This window comes from Myiozetetes cayanensis, unplaced genomic scaffold (genome assembly GCF_022539395.1).
Source record: "Myiozetetes cayanensis isolate MyiCay16 unplaced genomic scaffold, myiCay2020 scf9, whole genome shotgun sequence".
In the NCBI taxonomy this organism is placed as follows: domain Eukaryota; kingdom Metazoa; phylum Chordata; class Aves; order Passeriformes; family Tyrannidae; genus Myiozetetes; species Myiozetetes cayanensis.
The window spans coordinates 27977494-28004889 of NW_026088185.1; the positions used below are offsets into that span (position 1 = coordinate 27977494).

General features: G+C 41.3%; 1 protein-coding gene across 1 annotated transcript in view; it reads right to left on the reverse strand.

Annotated features, from left to right (window-relative positions):
- The window catches only part of ADCY5 (adenylate cyclase 5), a 206002-nt gene that overhangs the window by 38797 nt on the left and 139809 nt on the right, over positions 1-27396 (reverse strand). Inside the window, exons 4-8 of the mRNA XM_050339625.1 lie at positions 19060-19171; positions 18755-18882; positions 15328-15486; positions 15009-15150; positions 5470-5610 (exon numbers count right to left, since the gene is read on the reverse strand). Of these exons, the coding sequence (XP_050195582.1) occupies positions 5470-5610; positions 15009-15150; positions 15328-15486; positions 18755-18882; positions 19060-19171 (682 nt within the window). The remainder of the gene's footprint in view (positions 1-5469; positions 5611-15008; positions 15151-15327; positions 15487-18754; positions 18883-19059; positions 19172-27396) is intronic.

Consider the following 27396-nt stretch of genomic DNA (forward strand, 5'->3'; position numbering starts at 1 on the left):
CTAGCAGCTGAAAAAAAAAAAAAGGAAATCTGCCAGGCATCTACAGCTGGACTCAATAATCCTATTAGCCACTCTACTCATATTTGATTATAAAAACACAGAGGTACCTGTTTGTGAAGTAAACCTTCCCCAAAGCGTGCATCAGTGGAACAAGCTATGGTGTGTCATACCAGCCAGTGTAAAACAAATATGAAAGCTGTATGGTAGCCTCAAGATCCAACAGCAGGAATTTCCACAGATGAGTGGATATCATGGCACAATTAATGCCTTCCTTTTTTTTCCCTTTGGAACCCAAACAGCATCAGGCTGTGTCAAGTCTGATTGTAAGACCTCAAAAATGACCAACATATTCTGGGTAGCACTAATAAAACTTCAGTATGAGTGCTGGGTTCAGCGTGGGCACTCCCTCTTATCAGTGAAATGGCAAGTGCTGGGAGGGGAACAAGAACAACCACCGGGCTGGAAAGCAGCAACAAGGGAACAAACCTGATGAGGGAATCAGAGCTGTGCAGAGACATGGTAATAGTCATCAAATACAGAGAAAGTAATTGGAAAGGAGAGCAAATTACACTGTGAATAGTTCACGCAGCACTGTGGTTTAAAACTGAAGTGAAGGAACGTGAAGCAAAACATCAAGAAAAGTCATCAAGCTGTTGAAAAGGATGCCCAGCAAGACTGTGGGATTTCCATCCTTGCAGGTCTTCAAACAAGGGCTAGACAAATATCTGTCAGAAATGTTGCAGGTATAGCTGGCTCCTGTACAAAGGGGAAGATGGATGCCATGAAGTTCTGTGCAGCCTAGACTGGAAACTTTCTAAAATCTTTACAACTAGCTCATATCACTATTATATTCTTTATTCCATATACATTCTCCTAATACAGACTTTTAAATGTTATTGTTTCTATATTTGCAAAGGATTTTATGACTCCCCTCAAGACTGAAAAGCCCTGAATAATTAAAATCTGTTCAGAAAAATCAGGGATTTCACAAGCTTCTTATACAGCCTGTTTCTTGCATCTATGTTTTTTCTTAACTTAGATCTTCCCTTCAGCAAATTAGGATCATTATTTTTAATCCAGTCCTTTACAGTCATGGAGAATGATTTATCATTATTTTTGTCCTTACAAACCTTCTTGTGCTTGAAGACTTTTGTTTCTAATCAGTCTTTTCCCTTCTAGACTGAGCAAACACAATACTTCAACACTTCTTTATAGGTCACACATTGAAACTCTACTAATTTGTAATTTTCTTCACTGGGCTATCTCTAATTCATCCACATCCTCCTAAATGATGTAATCCCAAACTGGATGTGGTTTTCCGGATACAAACCTAATAATGCTGAGCAGGGTAAAAGATGTAAGAGAATCATTTGTCACCTAGAACAGCCCTGTAATTTTGGGAGGTATCAACATTTGCCCTTTTATTGCTGTTTACAACAAACCTCTTTCAGTTTACAGTCAACTACAATCCCCAAACTGTTTTTTTTTAATAGTAGCTTTGTTTTGCAGATGAAAACTGAGACATGAATATTATTTCCAGAAGTCTAAAATCCATCAATATTTATAAAAGCACTCTGAAATATATACTGGGAAAAGCAAAGTATTTCTCAGTGGTGTATAAATATTGTTATAGCTATAAATATATCTGTACTCTCAAATGCTTTCAAGTCCATTTATTTTTGACCCTTTTGCAATTAAAAAATGGACCAGAGAGACAGTGGGGAAGACAAGGCATTGTGTACAGAGACTTGGGGGAATGAGCAGCACAAAAGTCTGCATTTCCAGAGAGATACAGTCACTGGTCCTGGACTGATTGCTTTTGCTTAGGACACAAGAAAACAAGCTGTAAACCCCAATAAAAACAGAAAGCAGCTCTGCTGTTCTGCTGTGCTCTGGCTCTGTTCATGCTCTGTTGATCCTGTCCAGGCTCCTCTGCCCACCCAGGGGGAGCAAGGCTGCCCTCGACCCCGCTCCCTGCTGGCAGCATCACCCCCTCCAACAACCTCGCAGAGCCAGGGCTCCTGCAGAGGCTGACAGCTCAGAGCAAGGCTCTTTGTCCTCCCAGGGCATTTCTATCTGATCTTCCTCTGCTGCAAATTTACCTGTCCTTTAGGGGCAGCCACTGATCCCTGGCAGCCCAGCTCAGCCCAGTTTTCAGGACTGGCTTTCTCCAGGCTGTGTCTCCACCAGCTAATGGGGGTCAGGGTTAGCATTGGGCAGCATCAGTGTCTCTGGCCTGCTGCCTCCCTGGGGGCTCTGCATGGTAAGAAAGGCCACTGTTAAGCAGTGGGAAGGGAAAATGAAGGACTTGTGGTGGTCTGGAGAGCAGATGGTGCAGGAGGGAGGTGGAAGGGCTGTTGGGCAGGATGGGACGAACTGATGCAGTTGCAATCCCAGCTGACTCAGTCCCCAGTTAGGCAGGGTGGGAGTAGGAAAGCAAGTCTGGTTTTCCAGGACATTTTAAATTACTGCAGCATGGACACGTGTAAGGTATTTTGCCTTATTCATACGTGTATGCAAGTGCCTGAATAAACCCTTGTGTGCCCATGGGAAAAACAGCCTAAAGACACTGTGGAAAATCTGCTGGACCCAGCAGAGGCTACACTCCAAGCCACAGCGTGGGAGAAAGCAGGAGTCAAGGACCTCCCCATGCCGCTGTCCGGGCTGCTATCCCACACCAACCCCACTGGATGCACTGCTGATGTGCCCAGACATGGCAGCACACTGAAATGCTGTGACAAAAGAGGAGGAGAAAAGGAGGAGTACATGGCTACCTTTGGTACTAATCCATCTCATCTAGGATTACCAGTAATATATCCTAAGAATAGAGACAGCTTCCAGAGCCAGCATTCACAGAAAAGAAAAATGGCCAATATAACTCCGATTTCTATTAAATATAATAGTTCCTTCCCAAAAATGCAATTCAGGGAACTTTAGTATTCTCTTTTGGGGAATTGTTTACGAGAGCTGCAAAAAAACTGTCTCTTTTTTTTCCTGGAAGTACGATTTTCTTTATAATGCAAAATGTTTTCCATTTGTAACAAAAACCAGTGCCCTTTATAACCATCCATATTATTCCCTACACACAAATGTATCCATATCTACATATCAATATAATGTAACTGCACATCGCTGCAAGATTACCTGGCTGCTGCCTGAGGACTATCTCACAATTGCCCTTATAAATACCTGCTTTGAAATTACAGGGCTAAGGAGCTCCAGGTTTTAAAGAGAAAGGCAATATTGCACTGCCTGCTTTTGGCTTTCTGCTTCGACTAATCCAACCTCACACGTTCACAGCTTCCAAGAAAAAAGACTACATATAATTGCACGCAAGAGATATGGGGGAAAGGTGGGTGATGTGGAACAAAGAGCACATTTTCAGGAGGTTTGAAAGCTGGTGCTGCTTACCAAGATCAATGACACGTCATCCCAGAGGAGCACCGATAAAAGCCTTTGTAGTTCTGCTCCCCTTCTGTCTCTCTGTATTTTGTATTTCTAAGCAGGCAGTTTGCAGCCAGTGCTCACTCTGCATGCATTAAGCACACACAGCATCCATGTAACATGGTGTTAGAGATTACAAAGTGCTGTGCAAAGCTGGGTGGTACAAAGAAATGCATATTTAAATTAGAAGTTAACACAGAGCGAGTTAAGACAGGAGATGGAGAAATTGCTCCTATGATTTAACCAATAAAATGTCGATCTAGTAGATATTAAAATGGTCTCTAGGCTACAGGGAGCAGCATGTTTTCATTTTCACTAATGCATCTCAAACATAAAGCAGTGGGAAATACTGTAAATAACAGATTTTAAAAAATAGTCCACAAGAACAACAAAAAGTCTAGCTGAAAATAATACATCTGAATCAGGCTTAAATTGGTTTTCAAGAAACAGCCTTATGCATGCAACATCAACTTCTCAAAAAAGAGCTTAAAACAAGAGACAGTACAGAAGCAGATTGAGTGGAAGAGATTTTCTGAGTTGCTGAGTTTTCAAAAAGGTAAACAGCATTACAGGGAAAGGTTCAAGATAAGGAAAAAAAAAAGATAAGTCCTTCCTCCTACAAATGAGGGGCAGTGAAGTTTTTAGGGCTCAGCTTGGTATTTCAATAAATAATTATGTTTTTCCAACTGAACAATGAGCTAGACACGGCAAACTGTAATTAACACCAAGAAGCGTAATAGCATTTGGCATGCATATACCTTGTTTCTGAACAGGAGGCTGCAAAAAACCCTTAAAAGCTATTCAAAGAAACTTACAATTATGTGCTAGTGTGATTAGTCTCTTCTAATAATGTCATGCCTATTGAGCACACCCTATTGAAAAGCCCACATAAAAAATGCACAGTTCCAGTTCTGTAAGATCATGTCAGAAGCCCTCATTTGGAGATCTGAGAAATGAAAGAAACATTACTATGGAGATTAAGAAATTTCGTTTAGCAGTGTAAAATAGTATAATGATTGAATAATATTAGCACCAACTATTAATAAATGTGCCAGCATTTCCCATTAGAACACACCCTATGCAGTTGCTTATAGGCATACCTAAATTTTAAAACTGTGAGACTGAATCTCATGTTAAAGAGTTCTTTGAATACTTTAAAGCTTTGGTGCCGTGGAGCAGAACTTTGACTATGGACAACAAAGTCAGAAACAAATACACACTTTTGACTGTGCATAAAAGGGTCAAACCCACATGAATAAGGTTATAGAGCAATCTGATCAGACATGCAATTATAGAGGTGTTAAATACCTGTACTGTTATTAAAAATACTGTTATAATACACATTATCTTCTTAATCTTTATTGCAGGAAACAAAGGTATCACCTACAGCTTTATATAAAATAAACCATAAAAGTGCTCTCAGTCCAATTGCACTGGTAACTAGCTCTTTTCCATTTTAAATTAGAAAGACTGAAAGGTATGAGCAAGAAATGAAGATGGCTGCTACCTTAGGCCAATTAATCCATGTACTTGAGAATGTATTCTTGAGAGTTAAATACAACAGCATGATTCCTGGGACCCATAAGGACACATGGGTATGTAGCTTAGAGGTGGAGAACAGCATCTGTGACAATGCAAGCAAGAAACCTTTGCAGGTACTGAGGGCTGTAATGAGCTAATAGAAGTGTATATCAGATGCTGCTTGAATGCTTGAGCATTTTTTGCAGACAATCATGTCTTCTCACACAGCCTGGATGAGTTTTCAGAATGTGGGACAAGCCAGACAAAAGAGGCTTCTTTGTGGCATTCAGCCTCCCTTCCCCTCTCAAACAACCTTGTGCCTCATCTCACAATCATTCACTTCCAGATGTACCAATTACTGTTATTTCTGGAGTCAAAGCAGAATTGAACACCCCTGTTTGGAGAACACCCTCAGGGCTGTAAAAACCTTCAGACAAAGCAGGAGGGATACATAATGCTGTATTAAGAAGAAAATAAATTAATGTCCATAAAGCAAGGCATTACCATTCTCTTCATCTCCTTGGAGACCTGGTGAGCTCCGAGGTGGTTATAAAAGGGCCGGTCAACACCCCAGTGTGGTGGGTTGTGGCTGATGGAATTCGCACGCTGACGGTTCATCTTGGCTATCGTGGCTTTCTCATCTTTCTGAAATACAAACAAGAGAGAAATGCAGAATAAGTTTTGAAACATTTACATGGCAGTCATTCTCCAAGCACCTCTCACTTCTGATCTCTCACTCCAAGAGTCAGCTTTGCACCTTGAACATCACGAAGCAGCTGCTCAGGCAAAAGTGGTCCCGGTCCACCATTTCTTTTTCTTCCCAATTTTTAGAACACTTGCCCCTAAGTAGGACCCACCATTTTATTCCTTTACTTCTTCTGAGTAACCACCATGACCTGTGTAAACACAGGGAGCATTCCAAACTGGAGATATCTAATTTTTTTTCCTAGTAAACCGAATTAAACTGAATAGTTTCAGATAGAAAATTGCCATTCTAAGCTAAGATACAACTCACAAAGCGATCTGGTTGAAGAACAGGAGCCTTGAATCTCCTTGAAACTATGGGAACAAAGGGCACCTTTCTCCATAGGTACAAGGAAATAATTTTCCACACTAGCAGGAGCATATTCCCAGACATGCCCAGGAAAGCATGTAAATCTTGCAAACAACTGTCTATAGGTTAAGGCTAATGTAATTGCAGAGTGTGACAAAATGGTCTCCTCTATCCTAATGCTGCTTCAAATTTTATTATTGACACCAACATTCCTAAAGTTTGTCCAAAGTCTTTGATTTTGTTGTTGGAGCTGGTTTTGAATCTTGGCTGCAATGGGAGCTGTAGTTACCATGAAGTTTGGGCAGGATCTGTTGGAAGGGTTTCATTCAAGCTCAACACCAGTTACAAGAGCACAGAAGCACAGCATGGAACTAGCCTAAACAACAGGCAGATGATATCCTTATCTTGAATATATTCCCTGGCCAAAAAGACAGGCAGCTTTCCACATAGAATGTGTTTTGCAGAAAGATGGGAGTTTATTGCACAAGAACAAACCCTTGCACCTTCTCTAGCAAGGGTTGCACTGCAGCCTGACTGAGTGATTTACCTGTACTGACTCACAAGGCAGAGAGGTTGGCAATTCTTACATCCTTGCTTAAAAGAGGAAAAACTCTGGAGAGCCTGAGAATTCAGAAGGTAGGGATAGCTACAACTTCGTTGTTTATTACTTTAGAGATTAAACTTTTTCAAGAGAATTGCTGCTTCCATGAGATTACAGAAAAAACCCAGACATAATAGTTAATTTTGGATTTCATAAAGTGTTCAGACAATTGAGTTATTTAAAAAGAAATCATCAGTTGATTTCAACTCTAGAATTTTGGTTCAAGTGTTATATGACAACACAAGTAGGTCTGCATCTTTTCTTGCCTGGAGTCTGCATTCCCTACCTATTTATTTTGATTCCCCACTATTCACTGTAACTTGTACCTCTCAGTAGTTTGCAAAATACCTGGTGTTATTTCCATGGTAACCAGGGAGTTAAATGTCAAGTGCTATGCTGCCTTAAATTAGGGGTTTTTAAAAGAAATTTAAAAAGGCTTGCTAAAATTCAGTGCTGGGGAGAGCTGCCTGATTGACAAGCATGGGAAATCATCTTCTCTTTTCTTATGAAGAAGAGGCAGCTACGATGATAACATTTCCCATGAGACCACAGCTCACCACACAGGCACCAAACGTTCCCAGGAATGCAGTGCTGGAAGCTTCATGGCCACTAGGCTGGGGACGTGGTGCCACTTGGGACAGGAGCCCTGTGCCAGACACCCAGCTGGCCCCAGAACAGTTCAGCAGCAGTGGCACTGCAGCTCCAGGCTGCCAGCAAAGATGTTCTTCCACACAGCCAGGAGGGCACGTGGAGGCTCACAAGGAAACTGTGGGAGAGAACCTAAGGGAGCTGTCAGCTCCTCAGGAGGTTTACTGGGGGAGAACCACATGTGCTCCCACACTGCACACCCCCAGCACAGCAAGGGCCTTCCCACTTCATCTCTGCCCTGCATTGAACCCCCACTGTTTCATCTGCAAGAGCTGAAAACGCCATTGCTTGGCACCAGCTGACTTTCACATGAGCAATCATGACAGAGCCACTGGATAACCTCCAGGAGAGACAGCTTTTAAATGTTTCTAAAAATACGTTAATGTGATGCAATTCTGATGTCCAGATTTGAGTTGGTTTGAGGTTTTGTTTTTTAAAGTCACTGCTCTTTATAGTCTCTGCCATCATTTATAGCACTTTCTTGTGTTTTTTTGCAGTTATGCAATCTTTTTCATACTTATGCTTCTTTCTCCTATGATGTGATGCCAGAAAACTATTAGGAAATACAGTTTCATTATCTCCCAGCAAATATATATTGTTTTCAACAACAGAAGCGACACTGTTGATCCATTTCATTCCAACTTAGTGAAGGATTTTCAACCAAAAGGAATAAAAACACCCAGATGTTGAAACTAGCCTGGGGACCCATAAAAGCAAAGCTCTTTGGTTACTTTACGAATGCCTTTACATCAACAGATGATAAGAGTTATATACAGCTGGATTTCAGCCCACGAGTTAGTAAATTTGGTTAGAATTCGAGGAAAACTTTAATGCCAAAATCCATGAAGACACACTACCCCACTCTGCCAGTGGGTGATCCTCATACCTGCAGCTAGTGCTGGTGAGCCTGAAGCACCACTTGATGAATTAGAAGGAAATAAAAGACCTCACACATGTTTATTGACACATTTGGGTTGAGGTAAGGGCAGGACAAGTGGGTAAATATATACTTCTGAGATTGTTTCTAACCATGAGGTCAAGCACCATAAATACATGAACTCTGGCAGTTATTTTCCCCCACCCCTTCTAGGAAGTTTCCACTGGATTGTGTACTATGCAATATTCATATTCAGCAATATTTCTAATTAGATTAAAACACATATATACAAGCATAATGCATTTTTGCTTTCCCACACTACATGATGTGCTATTACACCATCCGGAACAACAGGACTTCGCTGTTAACATCAACACTTGTTAAAAAAAAAAATTAAAACCTAATATTTTTAAAAGTTGAGCTAATTTATTTTCTGCAAAATCACTTGTTCAGTGGGTGATGATAATAACAAACTCTAAAAATGAAGAATTAGAAGGGTCACAGCTACTCTGTAGAAATTTATGAAGACGCCTCCTCTGCTTCTTCCTGGCTAAGTGACAGCACGAGGACAACTTGCACAGAGGCATAACAAGACTGGAAAAGAAGAATACAGAAAGAGAAGGTGATACCTTTCAGTCCTACTCATTACAGGTACCACCACCAACAGGAGCAGGTGCAAAAGTTTATGACAGCAATGAGTTTTTCAGATTTTAGATGGCTAAGCTCCAGAAAGCTGTTGTGGGAACTTTTAAAATCTGGACTCACAAAGAGACTGTAAATCTTATTCCCAGAGGTTTTATTGTGTTCCCACCACCAGTTCTCACACGCTGAGCTACAGTAATGTTACAGCAAAACTGCAGAAAGAGCTGGGGTTTTCTTATCAATTGAATCAAGAATGCCTGTTACTTCTTTAGTGTGTGATAGGATTTACCAACATATGATCACTATCAGTGCAACAAAGTAGTGAAATCTGAGCATGGATCAGCCATATCAGATTCAGCTACATGTTATTCTTTAAGTTGTCTTGAAGTCCTTTTGACACATGAATGATATTTCTTGCAGTGTTACATGCTCCAAACCACTGCCTTCATAAATCTACATGAGTGGAACCCTGCTGAGCTCTGATTAAATGTGTTAAATTAAGGAATCATCACATTAGATTGATTGTGTTTTAGGAGAGTCACATGCTCAACATTTAAAGGACCATTTTGTTTCTTCAGCTGGATGGAGTTCCAGGACGTTATTTAGAAAAGAATGAGAATTGTTTTTCTAGGAGTTACAGCCAAAGTTTTGTTGAGCTGTTTTAAGGTCACCATCAACAATCCTTTCTGAAACTGTTGTGTACCTGCTATTGTTTAAAGAAACACCCGTGTTTAATGCAATTGAAAGACATTATAAAAAAAATAAACATTTTTTCCCTTTGCAGACTTTGTGCACTCAGCACAGTGTGTTTGGTCAGCAGTATTGCTCATCTGTTGACAGGCACGTTTTGTTTCTACTTATGTTCAAAGGAAAGCATTTCCCCCGACTTCTGACACGATGAGGACAGTAAAAGTAGCTGTAAACCTAATATTCTGATAAAATCCTATTCACCTTAAGGTTTCTGGTTTGCACTCCTCCAAACATGTGCTTTTCCTCCCTTCTCAGAGTAAAGCTTTTATCAGTGATTAGAAGTGCTGGGAAGAGTAGTTGTGATGGTTCTGCAAATTAGTGCAGCACCTGATCTCAGAGAAGAGCAGAAAGTTACCAGCAACCACCAAGTGACAAGCTCCTGCACAAACACCAGAAACTTGGGCAGCACAAGAACTGGGACTTCTGGATAAGACAACAACAATTAAATTGAGTACTGTAAGAACAACAGGGATGTGACAGGATGGCAGTAATGACTGGAACAAATGTTCTGAATAAAATTCAGAATGGCAGATATAAGAGTTGTGAAGGCAGAGGACCAGAGTCGGGTGTTAGGAACACTACAGTCTGCAGGGTAAACTAAAAAAAAAAGTGTAACAAAAATAATAAAAAAAAAACACTCTGCAGAAAGGTAAAGATATTGTACTGAGTGATGTTGTATAGTCCACTGCAATGCCTAGGGCTTAAGTTTGGGAATCACTGAGATGTGGGCAACAGTTTTTATAATTCTAGCTGAAAAATTGCTGTTTATTGGGAAATACAGACTTTCAGATAAAGAATGAAGACACAAATTCAGTAATGGAGGAAAGGCAAATATCTCCTTGGAGTATTCCTGGATTTCTTCCATGCTAAGGTATTAAGTCCATTAGAAACATATATGAATGTTTCACAGGAACGTGAAAATTACTAAATAAGGACAGAAGTCATCCTTATGTAAGTGGACCCATATCATACAAGGAGAACAGAAACTTGAAATTCTTCATTGCTCTAGAACCCAAGGAACAGATTATTTCTCTCCATGCAACCACTACCACCACAGTAGAGGCAAAAGGGAAGAAGCTCATAAGGATAGGGTTATAAATGGAAAGCCTAAAATCATAGAATCATTTAGGTTGCAAAAGACCTCTAGGATCATTGAGTCCAACTGTAAACATAGCACTGCCAAATCCCACTAAACCATGTCTGGAAGGAAAACTTAAATGTGATGTGCTGAAGTCAGATGGACAACCTCCATCCCAGATCTGTGGGAAACTGCCAGTTGCAATTTCAATTCTGGTAACAGATATTTTTAATAACTATTTAGTCAGGGATCACGACACAGAACTTGTAGAGCAGCTGGGCTTGGATTAACAGCCTTGGTTCCAAGTTTTTCTAAACAGAAAAAATACGGTGGCTCTCACCGGCTTTGTTTTTTCCATGGATCATTTGACAAAGTGCTGTGCTGGAGACTAATGGCTAAGACAGACGGGGAATATGAAGCTGGGCAAAGAGCTGCTTTCTAGTGAAGTGGTAGGAGATGGTGTTGAATGAGGAAGTATTAGTCTGGATGAAAGTTACTAGTGGAGTTACTCAATTATTACTCTCGAGGCAGATTTTGTTGAATTTTTTTCTTATTTCATCTGACAGCAAGTGAGTAATGACAGACTTGGCTAATGAGAGAAGCAGAGGTGGTATTTGACAGACAAGAAGAAAAGGAGTATTAGTACCCAACATCTGAGGACTAGCATAGTAGAAATGGGATCCGAGACATTCAAGTGTACAAAGTGCATGATCATTCTCTTGGTGATCACAGACAGAAACTTCACTTCATTATCAGAAATCACATCAGTTCATCACAGAATAAATAGCAGAGATCAAGATAATGCAACTTTGCAAAAGGTAAAAGTTCCCTTTGATGACCAAGAAAAAGTAAGAGCTTGTGCTTGTCTCTTCTTCGTTGTGTGAAGGCATTAGAAGAGTCTGTCTCGGAAGAAAAAAGGCTGAGAGGAAGAGAAGGATTACAATTGCTGACTGACTGCAGACACCAGACAACCAGAGCAACAAGGCACCAGAGCAACTAGGTTTTAGAGCAGCCCACTGTTAGCACTAATGGGAGCAAAAAAACCACAGTAAAAGATTCAACAGACCTTTATGGTGGAGCCTGCTAATTTTATGACAAAAATTACTTTATATACATAAATAGACACACTTTTACATATATGTATTTAGGTTCACATTACAATGAAAAGCATGGCACCCTTCGTATCTCACACAGTTAAGACTGTTTGATAATTTAATTATCAAAATCCAAGGAAAACAGATTTGGAACTCTGGATCTATGCTTTTAAAAAAAACTATGAAAACTTCTATCTAGGGGGACATAAGACTGTAACACTAGACACTCCTGCACTGCTCTGGGGTTTCTGAGCCTTTCCTTCCTCACAGGCAAGTGCTCACCCACAAAAGCAGCAGAATCACAGGGCAGGGCAAGCAGAATGGTGAAGGCAGATCTGGAAGCAAAGATGAAGAGAAAGAAACCTAAACAGACTGGATTTTAGAACTTTGCAGTTTGTTCTCTTTTAATATAAAGGAACACTTCTGTGTACCAGACAGAAAGCAACGACCACATTTTCAGTTCTAGGGATATTATTAAACACTGAGTGAGCAGAATCTGGCCTTTTCCTCCTAAAACTCAACTGAATATATTCCAGTTAAGAGCATTCTTAAAAAGGAAAAAGAAAAAAAAAGTATTTTCAAAGAAGAAGCTAGTTTGAGTTCCTGGAACAAAAATCTTAGATAAATGTTCCTTCCATTTACTCTGTGCCCAAGAAATGACATTAACACTATGAAAAAGTCAAACAAACAAAAAAGACAGAAAATACAAAGTTATGGCTCCCCAAGGCACCAGTAAGCAGAAAGACTATGGAACAGATTCCATTACATTTTATATATTCATCGTAACTCAGGGTATTGTGGGGTTTTGATGGCAGCAAGACTGATGGACCAGATATTCAGATAACTCGAGTCTGCCTCTGTGAACAGAGGAATAGCTCAGGCAAACAGTTACTTGAGTTAACTATGTACTGCTCTCAGGCCAGTGCCAATGCCAATCCCATGCCTTGTGTGTGAGGGTGGCAGGAACCCAGACACGACTCACAGGAACCCGTTACTAAGTAAGACGAACATTTTATGGCCATTACCAGAACAGACTGAATTGAAAACCTGGCTAAATACATCACAGGAAGTCATTAAAATCAAACAGAAATGAAAGGAAAAAAATGAATTACTACAACTTTGCCTGGCATCAGGTAAAATATTGAAGACTGACTGAGTTGACTGTGGGACAAATCTTTTCTCACTTCTGAGCAATCGTATTATGTTAAAATGAATTAAACAGGGAGAAAGCTTTAAACACTGGAACAGGTTGCCCAGAGAAGCTGCGGATGCCCTATCCCTGGAATTTCTGAATGCCAGCTTGGATGGAGCTTTGAGTAACCTGTTCTAGTGGAAGGTGTCCCTGCCCATGGCAGGGGGATTGGAACAAGGTGATCTTTAAGGTCCCTTCCAATCCAAGCCATTTCATGATTCTATGAAACTATTCACAAAGAGATAAAAAATAGCTGTGGGAGGATGAAAGTTGCAGCAGTATGGGCAAACCAGAAGCCCCTGAAACTCTAAACACTTAATATCCATGGCCTTGGGCAGCAGCTTATTTATGTTTCAGTTTAGCCCAATAATTACCTAGGCCATGTACATGTCCCAGCTCTTGGCTTCTCTGGCATGCAGCAAGTTATAGCAGCATTACAGTAGTGCTTAGAAACTCCAGCTAAGGGCTACACTATGTAACAGAGCTGCAATAAATGCATATAAAGCAGTGAAAAAAATGGTCTGTTCTATTTTACCAGGGAAAATCAAGGCACAAAGATCAAAGTTCCTCAAAATCTGTCTGGAATGGAATCCACATCTCTCCTCAGTCTCTATCCAGTCTCTGACTCAAAATGCAGCCCTATGTTCAAAAATGAAGTCAAGTCTCAAGTGCCCTGAAGTCTCTGTTTTTGAGATTTTTGTCTACACTGGCAAGCAGTAGAGTCCTGAGATCTTATGTTTGCCTCTTCTCTCCAGAGAAATCTCCAGTTCTCCATAAAAACATGCAGACAACTTGGTGACTTAAGAAGCCAATGTAAGTCCTCCACCACAGGAGATGGGGCCTAATCATAAGGGTGTTTTGGTCTATGTTCTTAAATCTGCCCAGCAAAGAAGTGATTTAGGTATAAACATCAGCTGGCCCACTGACAGGAAGCGATGCTCAGGAAACAATAATCTTACACTGCAAGTTCTAATCCTCTTTCAAAGATTGACAATTGTTAATGAGATTTATCTTATGAGCAGATAGAAACCAAACCATCAGCTTCTCTCTTCAGCAGATGATAAGGGATTTTCTTGGAGATTTTTTGCACAATATCCATTAAGGAGATTTGAGGCTTCCATTCTCTCAGGAAATGAGGCAATGGTAGCAAAATATTTCTGTAGAGGTGTTAAGAGCTATTGAAGTCAACCATGCTACTGGAACATGTCACAAGCACTAATTCATTTAATCTCATGGCAGTCGTATTTACAGCTGTGGGAAGGTTTAATTGGTTTCAGATTCAGAAAAATTTGAAATAATTTTCAGTTCAGGCCAATCTTTATACACTTATCCATGCTGTAACTCACAAAGGAGTGTCTATAGTGAAGAAATTGCTTAGAGAAATACTAATGGCAAGGGTCAACTAGATGATCAAAAAGGTCCTTTTCTAGTATTACAGTCCACCATTTTTAAAAAGAATACAAAGTACTGATAACATCTGCTCTTGGCAGCGTCACAAAAAGAAGATATATTGGCTGAAGTCCACTTGAGTTTGATTTGATTCAAGTTCAAGTCAGTAGTGCCCTAGTAGCCCTATTCTGTGCAGCCTGACCTGTGTCATAGCAGCAGGTATGATCTCATCCTACTGTCACAGCGATCATCTGTCAATTCAGCGGGCCTGTTTTTCCCATCTTCAGAAATAGAGGCTGAAAAGCAATGATACGGACTGCTCTAATCTTTATGTTCATGGCTATCTGGTGAGCAGGTGGACAAAATCACCTCTGTATTCTGACACAGAAGAGATCTTTGTGAGTTTAATCTATTGCTTTAAGTATTTGTACAAAATACATATCTATATTAACAACATTCTTCAATATGATTTGGAAAATAACTCAGGACAGTTTCTTTGAGAGAAATAGAATGCACTTGATGCAGAAACCTTATGTAGATGGTGGCTACTCCCTGCTATGCACACAAAAGTTCTGGAAGAGGAGAGAGAAACAGGAACTTTTGTCACTGCAGGTCAACTGACTCATCTATAAAGGTTGGTGTTCACTCTACTTTGGTGTGCCAGAGACCATGCAGTCATTAAAAGTACCTAAGCCTGCCTTAGTTTGTTTGGTCTTACCCGTTTCTGGCTGCACCGCACGATCAAGAAGGTCTCGATGCTGTGCTCCTTGAGATAAGCGTTGCGTTCCCCTCCAAAGCCCAGCTCCACCTCGTAGTCTCCATTGAGATAGTTCAGGGTTGCTTTAGTGATGTGGATGCGCCTTCAACGAGACAAAAGAAAAGTTATCACCTAAAAAGCCAGGTCCTGGCAGGGATAAGTTTCATGTGCTGGAACAAACAAGCAGTAAACCCCCATTTATTTAGCCACACTACCACTCTTACAGATTTAGTGTGGAAGTTTCATGGATAAACACAACAGTTTTGATGAAGAAACTTACCCAGCTTTGCCCCCTGCTTCCATGTGGTTGGCTAATGTGACATCGTTGGACCACACATCGAACTGCCACTTCCGAAGGCCCAAGACCCCGCAGTGAACTCTCCCGCTGTGGATTCCAACCCTCATGTTGACATTTACGCCCGTAACCTCCCGGACTAGTCTGAAAAAGGATACAGGGAGAGAGGGACATCACTAACAACTGCATGGCTGTAGTCAGCAATACAAACTTGCACCCAGAACACAAAAATCCATAATGATCCGTAAATTATTCACACATTCACATGGTGCTGCTCATCCACACCAACGGGACAGCAGAACAAAACTGGATGAGCTGTACTGTTCCTGGATGGCTGGGCTGGCTCAGGAGAGCACTAATTAGAACAGGCAGCTCCTGGAGTAAATCCATGTTCACTGAACTCAGGACCAAGTTGAGAACTCATAAAAAAATTACCTTTGGGGCAGTAAAAGGAATAAAGTGCTGGTCTCTGATTTCCATACCAAAGCTGGACATAACCTGCCAGCACTCAGGCTCATTAAGAGTAATAGCATGTTGCAAAGAGAAAAGGGAAATGATTTCAGAGATCTTAATTTGTCTTCATGGCACCAAGCATCAACTCTTCCACAGATGAAATATGATATGTGTGTGAAATGCCCCACTGAAGTTGGAAAGCTTGAACAGGCCTTACAGCTGCAGTCAGAGCAGCAAAACCAGAGAACCACATCTATTGCAGTCCCTCCAAACAGGCAGCTACAAATACTCAAGCTCTGATTTTAATGAGGTTTTGGATGCTCTGCTTACTCCCAAAATGACCGCTGGAATACTTTGTGGGTTTTGCCCTTTTAGGGCAAAAGTTAACTTCAAGAGCTGTTCACATGGAAAATACATTTAGGAGTGTGGGTAGGGGAAACTCTTGATGAGGCCATCAGAACAACTCTGCTTCTCGTTACTGGTAATCACATCATTCCCAGAATGTCCATGTTTCACAGGTAAATTCACCTACATCTCATAGCACAGTCCTTTCCTTTGCGTAGTTAGTTCCTTGCAGCATGAAGTTGTACTTTATAGCTATCACATTTCAATCTCTTTGGTTTTCAGGTTCATCTAGTCTTTTCTAGATAACATCATCTGGACAGGTAAGCCCTCCCAACTCCCTAACATCAACACAGTTCCCATATTTACGCTTTAGTTATTAATGAAAGTGCAGGATTAAAGATAGACCAATTCTGGACTCTAGTTCACTCCTCACAGTGCAATATGTCCCTTAAAACACTGTCTAAGATAACTTCTCGTTGAAACAGCTCCCATCCTCTCAGAGTTCCTTTTTCCTTATGATCCCTCTCTTACATTTCATTACCTACTCATGGAAGTGATATTCCTTATTTTTATTAACAAGTATCAGAGATTCTCGACCAGGGAAAGGAAGCTGATGTCGGTAAGGTGTCACAGGCTTATGAACTGAAAGAGTTCCAGCCACAACACTTGGTAAAGGAACAGTAACTGGGGTAATGAAAATGCAGCTGTAGCCATAACCCTTTCAGGGACAACAGTTCCTCCCTCCACAACCCCTACTGCACCCTCTGCCAAGCTGTGTTACTGACATAAGACCAAGGAACTTCTCTCCATAAAGTCGATGATAAGAAGGGGACTTTGCCCAAACTTTGCAGAAAACACATGAGTTTGTTATTTCATGTAGACAAGTGAAACATCCATTGTTACCTTCCCTTTTTTTGGTTAAGTTATACCAGCAGGACAGTGAATACAATTTTCTTGAAATCTTTCCTATTTGGGATAACACTTTCTGCTGTTATTGCACACAGATGAAATCAGCCTAGAGGCAGGGCCCAGTGTTGGTGAAGCCTGCAATCAAATGTTCAGTAGCTCCTGGTTACCTTAATTGTGAAACCTCTTATCTTCATCCTTAGGGGAGAAGGAATGGGGGTGGGGAAACAGGGGTACTGAGAACAGTCACCTTCCAGACTTATTAAGAGATAAGATTGTTAAATGCATTCATTATACATCAAGTGGAAAACAAGTTTTAAAGGCTGCTGAAGAGCTATTTGTAAACAAACACTGAGTGCACTTCAGCTCCCTGTTTATTCCAAGGTAAGGTGGGTTGCAGTTAATCAGTGAAGTCTAGACTTCCTAGTGTTACTCAGCCTTGCTGGGGATTACACAGAAATGCATGAAGATCTTTGGATTTCATCAGGCCAACTACTGCAGAAGATGAGAGTTTTTTGGGCAGTAAATACAGTATCCTCTCTGTAGGGCTGGTGGCTTAAAAGTGCTGCTTCTCGTGTTTGACAAGACCCTTTGCCACCTGCCACTTAACTGTACTTCACATGGAAGAATCAGCATTTTCAAGGGCTTTCAAGGGCTACTGAAAACCAATTATTTGCAATTCCTTTTATTTTGCATGTTGCATACAAACCCCAGAAGGAGACCGGTGCAAAAGAAAGGAGTTTAAAACCAGGAAAGGAAAGCTAGGAAGCCCTGACAGTGTACACTGTATACAAAGCAAGGGAATGCTGTTTCTTACTGTGCTTTGAATGGGAACTCCCAGGTGAAAACTGCTTTTCAACCTATGTATTTGTGCTATGAAAATGAGGCTGAGATGTGTGAGGATGTATTCATGTCCTTGCAGAAATTCCAATGAAAATGCATGTCCTATGCAAAAAACATTCAACATTGTCTGTAATCCTCCAAATAATAAAACTAGATAAGGGTCTCATATTTGCTACTCTCTAAAGATAGGAATGGTCTGGACAAACAGGTGGCTGGTCTGACCTCAGGACCAGGCAAAGTTTCTGAAGAAGTTTTAAACAAACAAACAAACAAAAAAACACACGATGGGGAAATAAATGGAAATAAAGGAAAAAAGACCATGGAGCTGTCCCAGCCTGTACCATACCAACTTTATGCTTAATTTCAATACTTAATTTAACTGAAGTAAGAAAGTCTTGAATCTGATGTTTTTGGCGTAGGGTCATATGGAGGAGGATTAGTTAAACTAGACAAGGACAGGCCTTACTAGAGCAATTTTAAGGTGAGTAAAAAGCTGGCTTAAAGACATATAAATGAACAGTGACTGAAATTTAATACAGTTATTATTAATCTTCTGAATTCACAATTCTGTAATTCACTGCAATCCTCCTTTGGGAATAAGAGTTCCAGTAGTTATAGTAACCTTTGCCTTCCTCATCAGGAGATTGAGCTCTGATATCCACCTAGGCCTGATGGGCACAAGTGTCTTGTCTTTCTGCTGTCAAACCTTCACTGCATTCTGGGTTTTTTTTCTAGGTGAGCTCCCTTTTTGCTGGCCTGAGTTCTCTGGCTTGGCTGTCTTGCTACTAATGTAAAGAAGACCTAACAGGAAAGGGAATCTACTTGCTATTTGTTCCGAGGTTCTCTGTGGGGAATATGTACTTACGATATGGCCTCTATCATATCCATTCCCATCTCAACACAGCAGTGTGCGTGGTCAGCTCTTGCTTCTGGCAACCCAGACACACAGTAATAGCAATCGCCCAGGATCTTGATCCGTAAACAGTGGTTCTCCTAAAAAAAAATAAGAATAATAAAGGAGAAAGAAGTATTCGGCTTATATTCATGCTTGCAATAGCTTGCCTTTTAGGGCAGTGAATATTTAAGAAATCCAGTGAACGAGCACAGTATGTCATTCTTTCAATAAGAGAATAAAAACAAGAGAAAACAAAATTACGATGGCAAACTTACAGCTGCTAGCTTATCGAATCTGGCAAAGAGCTCGTTCAGTGTCATGACCAGCTCCTGAGCAGTGCACTGGGAGGCCAGGCTTGTGAAACCCTCTATGTCTGCAAAGAGGATGCTTGGGAAGAAAGAGAAAAAGAAAAAAAAAAGTGTCACAAAATTTGTTCCGATATTTGTGTAAGTTCTGAGGTAGAAGTCCAGGGATGAGGAATAATGTAGGGGTATCCCAGTTCTGTAGCAACAAGGAGATGAGCAACCCTAATGTTAGCTTATGACACAGCCTCTATCACACATAAAGCCCTGAGGGACAGGGCTTCATCCCCTCCAGAGATTAGAAAGGCCTCTCATCTCTCCCAGCTCCACACCCTGTCCAGAAAACTCACAGTATGTTGGGAGCTGGTGGTGGCATGATAATGGTGTCAGACATCAATAACAACAAGGCAGTCCTACCCAATGAACAGATTATCCCAGCTATAAAACCCACACTCAGCCATTGTACTCACATCCCTCAACCTCTCAGCTCAATAACACTGCCTGTGTCTTAACCCTTCTGCTGCTTCTCCTGCTGTCAAAGTGCAGCCCCAAAACAAAGTCCCTCTCTAGTGAATAACTGGGAAAGCCCTAGGAAAGCAGCATGGACTGTTTTGAAAGCACAGTTATTTGAATCACAAGCACTATTAATGACTCTTTGATTTCAATTAATCAATTTTAATGTTGTATTGTAAGGATTCTGTGTTTTTTTTAAACTGGAAGAAGATTCTGTCTCATTGATAATTACAACTTGGAAAATATTGACTTGCAATCAAACACAATTATTAGGCAAATTTAAAACTATTCAGTAAAACAAGCCCCAGACTACATCTATATAGATTTAAGATAAAATGTATGTATGCACACACATTTTTTAAATAGAAAATTCATAAGCTCTACTTTTATATTGGAACATTTAGCCAGTGGTTGATTTGTTCTTTGAAGTTAATTATTGCATCAAGCTGTACTTGGAAGAGAATTAAAAGTCTAAATAACAAGCACTTTGGAATGGTTTCTTCTTTGTAAAATAAAACTCCAGCATGTTTTAGGCAAATTGCAGAGGTATGTTTTCAGTTGGAATTCCCTGCAATGTCTTCAGACAGAAAGCAAACCCAACAAAAATATTTTCACAAGTATTTTTTGCAAAAATCCTGAAACACATTTCAATTCTGGCATGCTTTTCATATTTTCCTTCTGCATTTCAACTCCAATAAATCATCAACCAAACATATTGCATTAAATATTTCTTTGTTAGTCAGACTGATGCTAAAATGTACAAGAAAAAAACCAAGACAGGAATGCAAAGATGTCTGAATCAAAATATACTTTGCCATTTTTAAACACTTGAGAAAATACACAAAAATAAATCAAGATTCCACATATTTACAAATAAAAATAAACCTTCCAAAGAAACACACTTGAAATCAGCTGAAATCTTAGAGGAGTCTGTACTGCTCAATAAGCAACTTAAGTACGTGCTAATACATAATGTTGAAATGGGAAATGTCTCCAGTTCCTGTGGCAGTGACAAAATTGTGTCTTCGTTGTAAGCATGTTCCAACATGGAGTAAATTGCAAATTTCTCACTTTTGGACACATACACACACTTTGCTTGTGTGCATGTTGTAACAGCCACGTGCTAGAACAGGAGGAATAAAGATCAGCTGCTTGCTCTGACGTTCAGATAGCAGTGGGTGTATCTGAAAACACTACACAGGGATGCCCTGAGCCTTCTCCTCATGCCTGACTCAGAAAATTAGTGCTAGTACAGTGTCCTAATAAACATGGATAAATGACTGAAGGTTGCTCCCTCCATTCCCCATTACTATCATGATAGATAAATGTACAGACATTCCTAGGAGTTAAATTGCAGCAATATTTTCAACCACACAAATGAAGCAATCAGCAGAGACCTATGGAGCTATTCTACACACAGATTTATGTCAGTTAACCAAGGAACATCAACCTCTTGAAGCATCTGAGCATATTACATACAGACAGCTGTGTGTGACCTGCTCTGCGACCAAACAGCCACACCACTGAGCTGCCAGACAGCACTGTCTGGGATACAAGGGCTGCAGGGAAGGAAAAACCTCATCAGGGTATGGAAATGACTGCGTGGGAGATGGCAGAGGACAGAGCAGTGATCTGGGAACTGAAGACAGACAGGGGAGAGACACATTTGTGGCAGGAGACTGGATAAAGAACAGGACACAATGGTCAGGGAAAACAGTCCTTGCAAACAGGAACCCAGCTTGAAGCCTCTGTGCTCTGTTCTCAGCAAAGAGCTCTGAAAGGCACTAAATTACATTTTACTCCTCCTGCTTAATCTGTTCCCTCCACACACTCCTGCCAACACAGCAGCTCCAGCAGCAGAGAAACAACCAGGTTTATCACTCCCAATCCTGCTAATGACCCACAAGGGAGGAATGGGGCTCCATGGATGTGGTGCTGTCCAACAGCACTTCTGTCCTTTTGTTTTTAGCCCTTGTAGGCCTTAAATTCAGCCTGCTCCCTTTAAAATACCCAACAATCCAGAAGCAACTAGAAGAAAAGTAGATTTCTCTTACAGTAGCCATCAGGGAATAGCACATGATCTTCGTCCTGTGTTTAGTCAGAACTTTCATTTTCAAAAAAAGCCTGCTATACCTACCTCCTTCTACACACAACTCACACAGTGAGATTGCAGGAGCATCTCCCAATCCTGTCAGTGCATCTTACCCAGACTAGAAGCCTTAGAGTTTAAACACACAGCTTCCCCACTACCCTTAACTCCTCACTCCACACTTACATGTCAGACTATCCTTAGCACTGAAAAGATTTTATTAAAGGACAGTGGTGATGGATGATTGTGATGAAGGCCACAACTCAGGCCAACTATTTGTCAGTCTTCAGAGGGCATGTGATTTCCTTGCTGGTGGGAACACAATGCCAGTAACAGGCTTTCCTTGTGCCAAAATGTGCAGTAAATGACAGTGGTCAACAAAAGGTCAGATGAAATAATTATTATAGCTATAAAATATCATGAGATAAGTCAGGCAGTGGTTTAGCAGTACTATTAGCTGAAGCTGACTAGAAGGGATTGACCACATAATCTGCAGCCTGGACATCAGCAACTATTATCAGCCCTGAGTCCTAGTCCCTTCATCTGGAAGGCTACTGCTTTGTGGAAAAACCAGTTTAGCATGTAATTAAAATGTTGTAATGGCTTCAGAGCTCTTGATATATTTTCCACTCCATCACTGTCTGCAGATTTACCATCTGATTGGGTTTTGTCCAGCAGTAACCAGGGTATGACCTCAAAAAATACAGAAAATGGTTTATTTCTGGGAAAGACAAAGAAGAAAAGAGGAGTTATCATTAATTTTATAAGTTTTTTTTTTAAAATTCTTTCTGCTTTATTTTGGTTGAAAAGTACCACAAATTGTGTTATAGGGTAGAGGTGAATACTTTCCTAAGCTTCTATTTCAGTTCTTATTTCCAGCAAGGACTGGCTCAAGATTTCATCACTGTAGAAGGCAAGCTCAGTTTTGTGCCTGTTGCCCTAAGTGGCTCATGACACTGACAGGGAAGAAAGATGAAAAGGAGTCTGATGGCAGATCCTGCCATTCTCCCCTCTGCTTACAGACCAGGCTGATACCTGCCTGCTCTCACCCAAGCCCCTGGCAGAGGAACAGGAAAGGCAGATACATGGACTGGAACATCCCATGGCTGCTGGCTCCTGCTGATTCCACGAGTCCATGTCTGATGGGCAGCATGGGGCAGGCTGGACACGCAGCTCTGGCTGCTGCTGCTGCCACTGGAATTTCAGCCTCTACCTGAGCTTGGCTGTTACCAAAACCACCACTGCTCAGTGGCCTGGGAGCCCTCCATGAGCAGGGTGTCTGGATGCTTCCTGCACGGTGCTTCACCCGGTGCACAGGCACACTGAGGGGAAATGGAGGGAGGCACGGCTGGGGTGCAGAGACAAGGAGAAAATTCCCAATGTGCTGAGCTCAGCTTTCCCATCTTTTGGTCTGTAATGCATTCACACAATAGTTAAGATAATACCTGGACAGGTCCAGGTCCATCCCACTGCATGTGGAGTCCTATTTAAAACTATCTCCTTTAAGTCAGGTGATCCTTGCTGTGACTGCACTACTGACCTACCCTGAGACAGAAGCATCACAGGACCTTTCAATGACAAAAGATGGCAAAGGAGAATTTTCTTAGCAGGAGTGCAGCAAGGGGAGAGATCTCAGCTGAAAGCAAAGAAGAACGTAAGGAGTAGGAAGAGCTAAGGACAGGGTGGGAAGCAGGAAACCACATGAGACATTTAAAAAACACACACATCTACAGAGATTGATTTTGAAGTGCAGCCCTTGATGTCTGAAGCCAATACAGTTATCAAAGGAGGGACACGACACAGGTTTCCCTGCAAATGCAGGATTATTCAAAATGCTAAATTAAATCATCTGTGCTTCTAATGTAAAACCAAAAAAAAATTCGTGTTCTATTTCAAGACATGTGCGTGCCATGCACGCCAGCCACAACATAAATCAAGCAAGGCAAGAAACACAAACCCTATCACCATCACAACGGTAATGCCAGTCATGAATATAAACACCATGTGTTGCTGGAAACCAAACACCACAGGCACTGCATGGGAAACAGAACAAAACCCCAGACTTGGTGAGGTTTAATGACTTATAATAACTGCAAAGTGCATCTGACTGGATGTGAATCAAAGCCATGATATTTTAACCACAATGAGTGCTACCTACAAGGGAAGAAAAAGTTAATATGTCATAATAAAGTAACCATGGTTCACTAGATACAAGCATCCACAAGCAAAGGTGTAACGAAAGAAAGCCAGTTGCTGTAGACAGTCTGCCCTGGCTAAGAGTGAGGACAATGTCTCAGGGTGCTACTGTTATTTTACAACACATTCTACTGTTGTTGGTGTTGTGTGTCATTAAGTCATACTAAGAACAAGGAAGAACAAAGGAGAAGGATGGATTGGGATGAAGATGACAAAACTCTCACTTGGAAGGCTGTGTTGAGCTCTTAACACCGAACTAGGTTTTCATGGAATTACAGAATGGTTGAGGTTGGAAGGGACTCCTGAAGGTCATCTTTTCTGACCCTCTGCTCAACCAGGGCCACCTAGAGGTGGCTACCCAAGACCACGTTCAGATGTCTTTTGAGTATCTCCAAGGTGGGAGCATCTCTTGAGCAGTTCAGTAAATGAGTCAATCTTCACACCTGTAGCAGCACTCCAGCACTCGTAAGCCCAGAAGTTATTTTCCAGATCTAGTGGCATAAACATAGTATTAAGTTCATTTAGAAGCTCCTAGAATAGACACAGTATAAGGTATACCCAGCCTCTCTTTCCTAACTATAGCTACTTGGGGATGGGTTGGCACAGAGGTCCTCTGTCTGCTCTCTCTTCTACCCACCCTATGCACAAAATAGGATTTCAGCTCCAGAAGCACTAAGAACATCTCACCATGCTCTTTCCCTCCCAAATTTGATAGCAGCCACAACAAAAGGACAAAACAAAACAAGCTGAGGACTGTGATCAGGCAACAAGTGTAGGCAGCAAAGCCCACCCAGGGAGAGTGAAGTGGCCCACACATAACACTGCGCTGAGTGACAGCCCAGTGACAGGTCCAGCAAGGACTGCAAGCCACTTCTAGACTAACTCAGGTCTCAACAGCAGATCAGCCTTCTCCCTAGGGATGTCTATGTGACAGGCTAAGGACTTAGCCTTAGCAATGCAAAAAATGTTTTCCAGAACAGCAGGACATTGGACAGACCAGAGGTTAAAATTTCTCCTTTTCCTACTTTCATGGAAAAAACCAAACCCAACAGTAAAAAAGATACACTCTGTGTCCTAAACTTATATGGTCATTTTGGAGAAGATCCAATTGGTATTGGAAATCACCTATTGTTTCAAATGAGCCCTGGTACTTGTGTGGGACACATCAGGTGGCACAGCTCCCCCTTGGGAGGCAGAACTCTGCCCTGCACCATGACAGTGCTCCATCTTAAGGGAGGGCTCCCACTTGCTCAAGAGGGTGAGAAGGGATATATGTACACAAATGCTGTAATAACAAAGGAATAGTCGAGAGAGAGAATAACACAGAATACACGCAAAAACCCTACAAAACAAAACCCAGAAAACTGTGAGCCTTTTCACCTACTTCTTTACAGCAAAAGGCAGAAAGCCTCCTGTTGCTCTTCCAAAGTTGCCAAAAATGTAAACGAAACCCACATCCCATATTTGATAAGTTCACTCTGCAAGGCCATGCCAACTGAATCTGGTGACAGTAAAAACCCACAAAGAAGCAGGAGACCAGATGGCCTCTTGAAGACACCCGTGGCAACGTGCAGACTGCCATCCAGAGCCACTGCATGACGACAGCATGGCTCACTGCAAAGATATAAACTGCAGAGCCCCGCCTTTACTTGATTTTCCCATGTTTGCTCTCAAGTGAGTGTCACTGGAGGTTAGAACTGCCCAGGGGGCTCAGCTGGGAGATGCACATCTCCAGCACAAATGCTCTGCATTTGTGGCTGCAGCTCTGTGCTAGGAATGTGCTCCTGGGAATGCCCCGTGCAGTGTCTGGCCCTGTTGGTGCTCACGAGCTGCTGAGAAAAATGGCACCAGTAATCTCCCTCATGGTCAGAGCTCCTCAGCTCAATGCCCACGGTCTGTCCTTCACTGTCAACACAGGAAATGAGAAGAAATATAGATCCTGAAATTGCCAGCCAGAATGGGAAGAATGCACCAGTCATGCAGGGAAAAGTTTCTCCTCCATGACCTCCCTAGGTTTGCAGTTTACAAGCTTGAGTAGCAGCCCCAGTTACTGGAACTTAGCTACAGCTAAGCAGCATCAGTACTCACTTTTTTTATTTTAAACATGAAAAACTTGCTAGCCTCTCCTTCCAAACATTTTGAGTCAAAAGTTTTCCCTATTTTGGTAGGTTAAATTTAACCAGATTGATTCTTCACTGGAAACAGGAGTAATAAATAGCCCTTTGGGAAGAAAAACTACTTAAGGAAGGCAAAACCAAATAAAGATAGATACGGAGTGGCTACCAGCCAAACTATAGGTGGAACACATTATAGATGTCTTTGAGATAAAAGGAATTTTATTACTTTATCATTGCCAGCTGAATTAGATGCTGCTGCCTGTCAAGCCTAAAAAAGGAATTCAAGCATCCTAAATGAGATTTTGTGTTATTGAGAAGGAGGAACTGTGGACCTTTTCCATCTAAGAAGGGACCGATGGCTATGTGAATTTTTTTGAAATTGTTCTGGTCAGGGGAAAAAAACACATCAACGAGAAAAATAGCAGATCCATTCCATCTCCAAGAAACTTTAAGAAGGCAAAGTTGAGGGATAGGTGTGACCTTTTGCAGGAAGGAACCACAGATACTACTGGCCCTGACCATGTGTCTTGGCTGTGGCTCCAAGCAAGACCAAACTCACCCAGATCTGTTTGACCAGTACAAAAGAACTGGCAGGTCTGTCCAAACTGGAGCTGAATCAAGCCCACACCAAAATAAATCTCATATTCATTTGTTCCACAAGACAGCCTGAAATCCCTAACTGCATATAAAACAGAAAGGAAAAGCCATGTATTTTCTGGTTTTCAAACTTCAGGTATGCTTTTCCTGTGAGCACTCTTGCAGTCTGTTTTCTGGGATTAGAGCAATCACTGATGTAAAAAATCCTGCTATAAACCAACAAGAAGAAAGACAGAGCTAAGAGAATTCTGAAAGAAGGGATGAACACAGCTGTAGCCTATTCAGGGCAGGAAGACACTATTCCTCCCTGCCCTCTCTTCAAGAGAAAGGCTTGCAAAAGTGACTGAAGCAGCACAGTAGGAAAGAGAAACAACCAAAAACTTGAGCATTAAAGCAAAAGACAACCTGTTGCATATAGGCTGTATGCCAACAATCAATCAGTTGTCAGAGAAGGCAAGAGAGTAATGAATTTTGTCACAGTTAACAGTTTCACATGCATACCCTGGATCAGGCACATGGTATAGAGATTAAATCATCTACTCTGGTTTTGTGATGCTTTCTGTTACATATTGCTCAGGTCTTTGTATTTGATGGAGAAAGAATTAGCTCTTCATAGCTGTGAAAACTGCCTTCAGTCTGTTCTTCCCTGGTATCATGGATATTTATGCAAACAACAATGCTTTTGTACTCCCTAACAAAAAAGCTGCAGTAATTCTGCATGCAGCAGTCATTTCAACCTAACTTACTTCTTCACTCTTTCCACTAGCTGTCACAGTGTCCTGTCCTTTTGGGATTTAT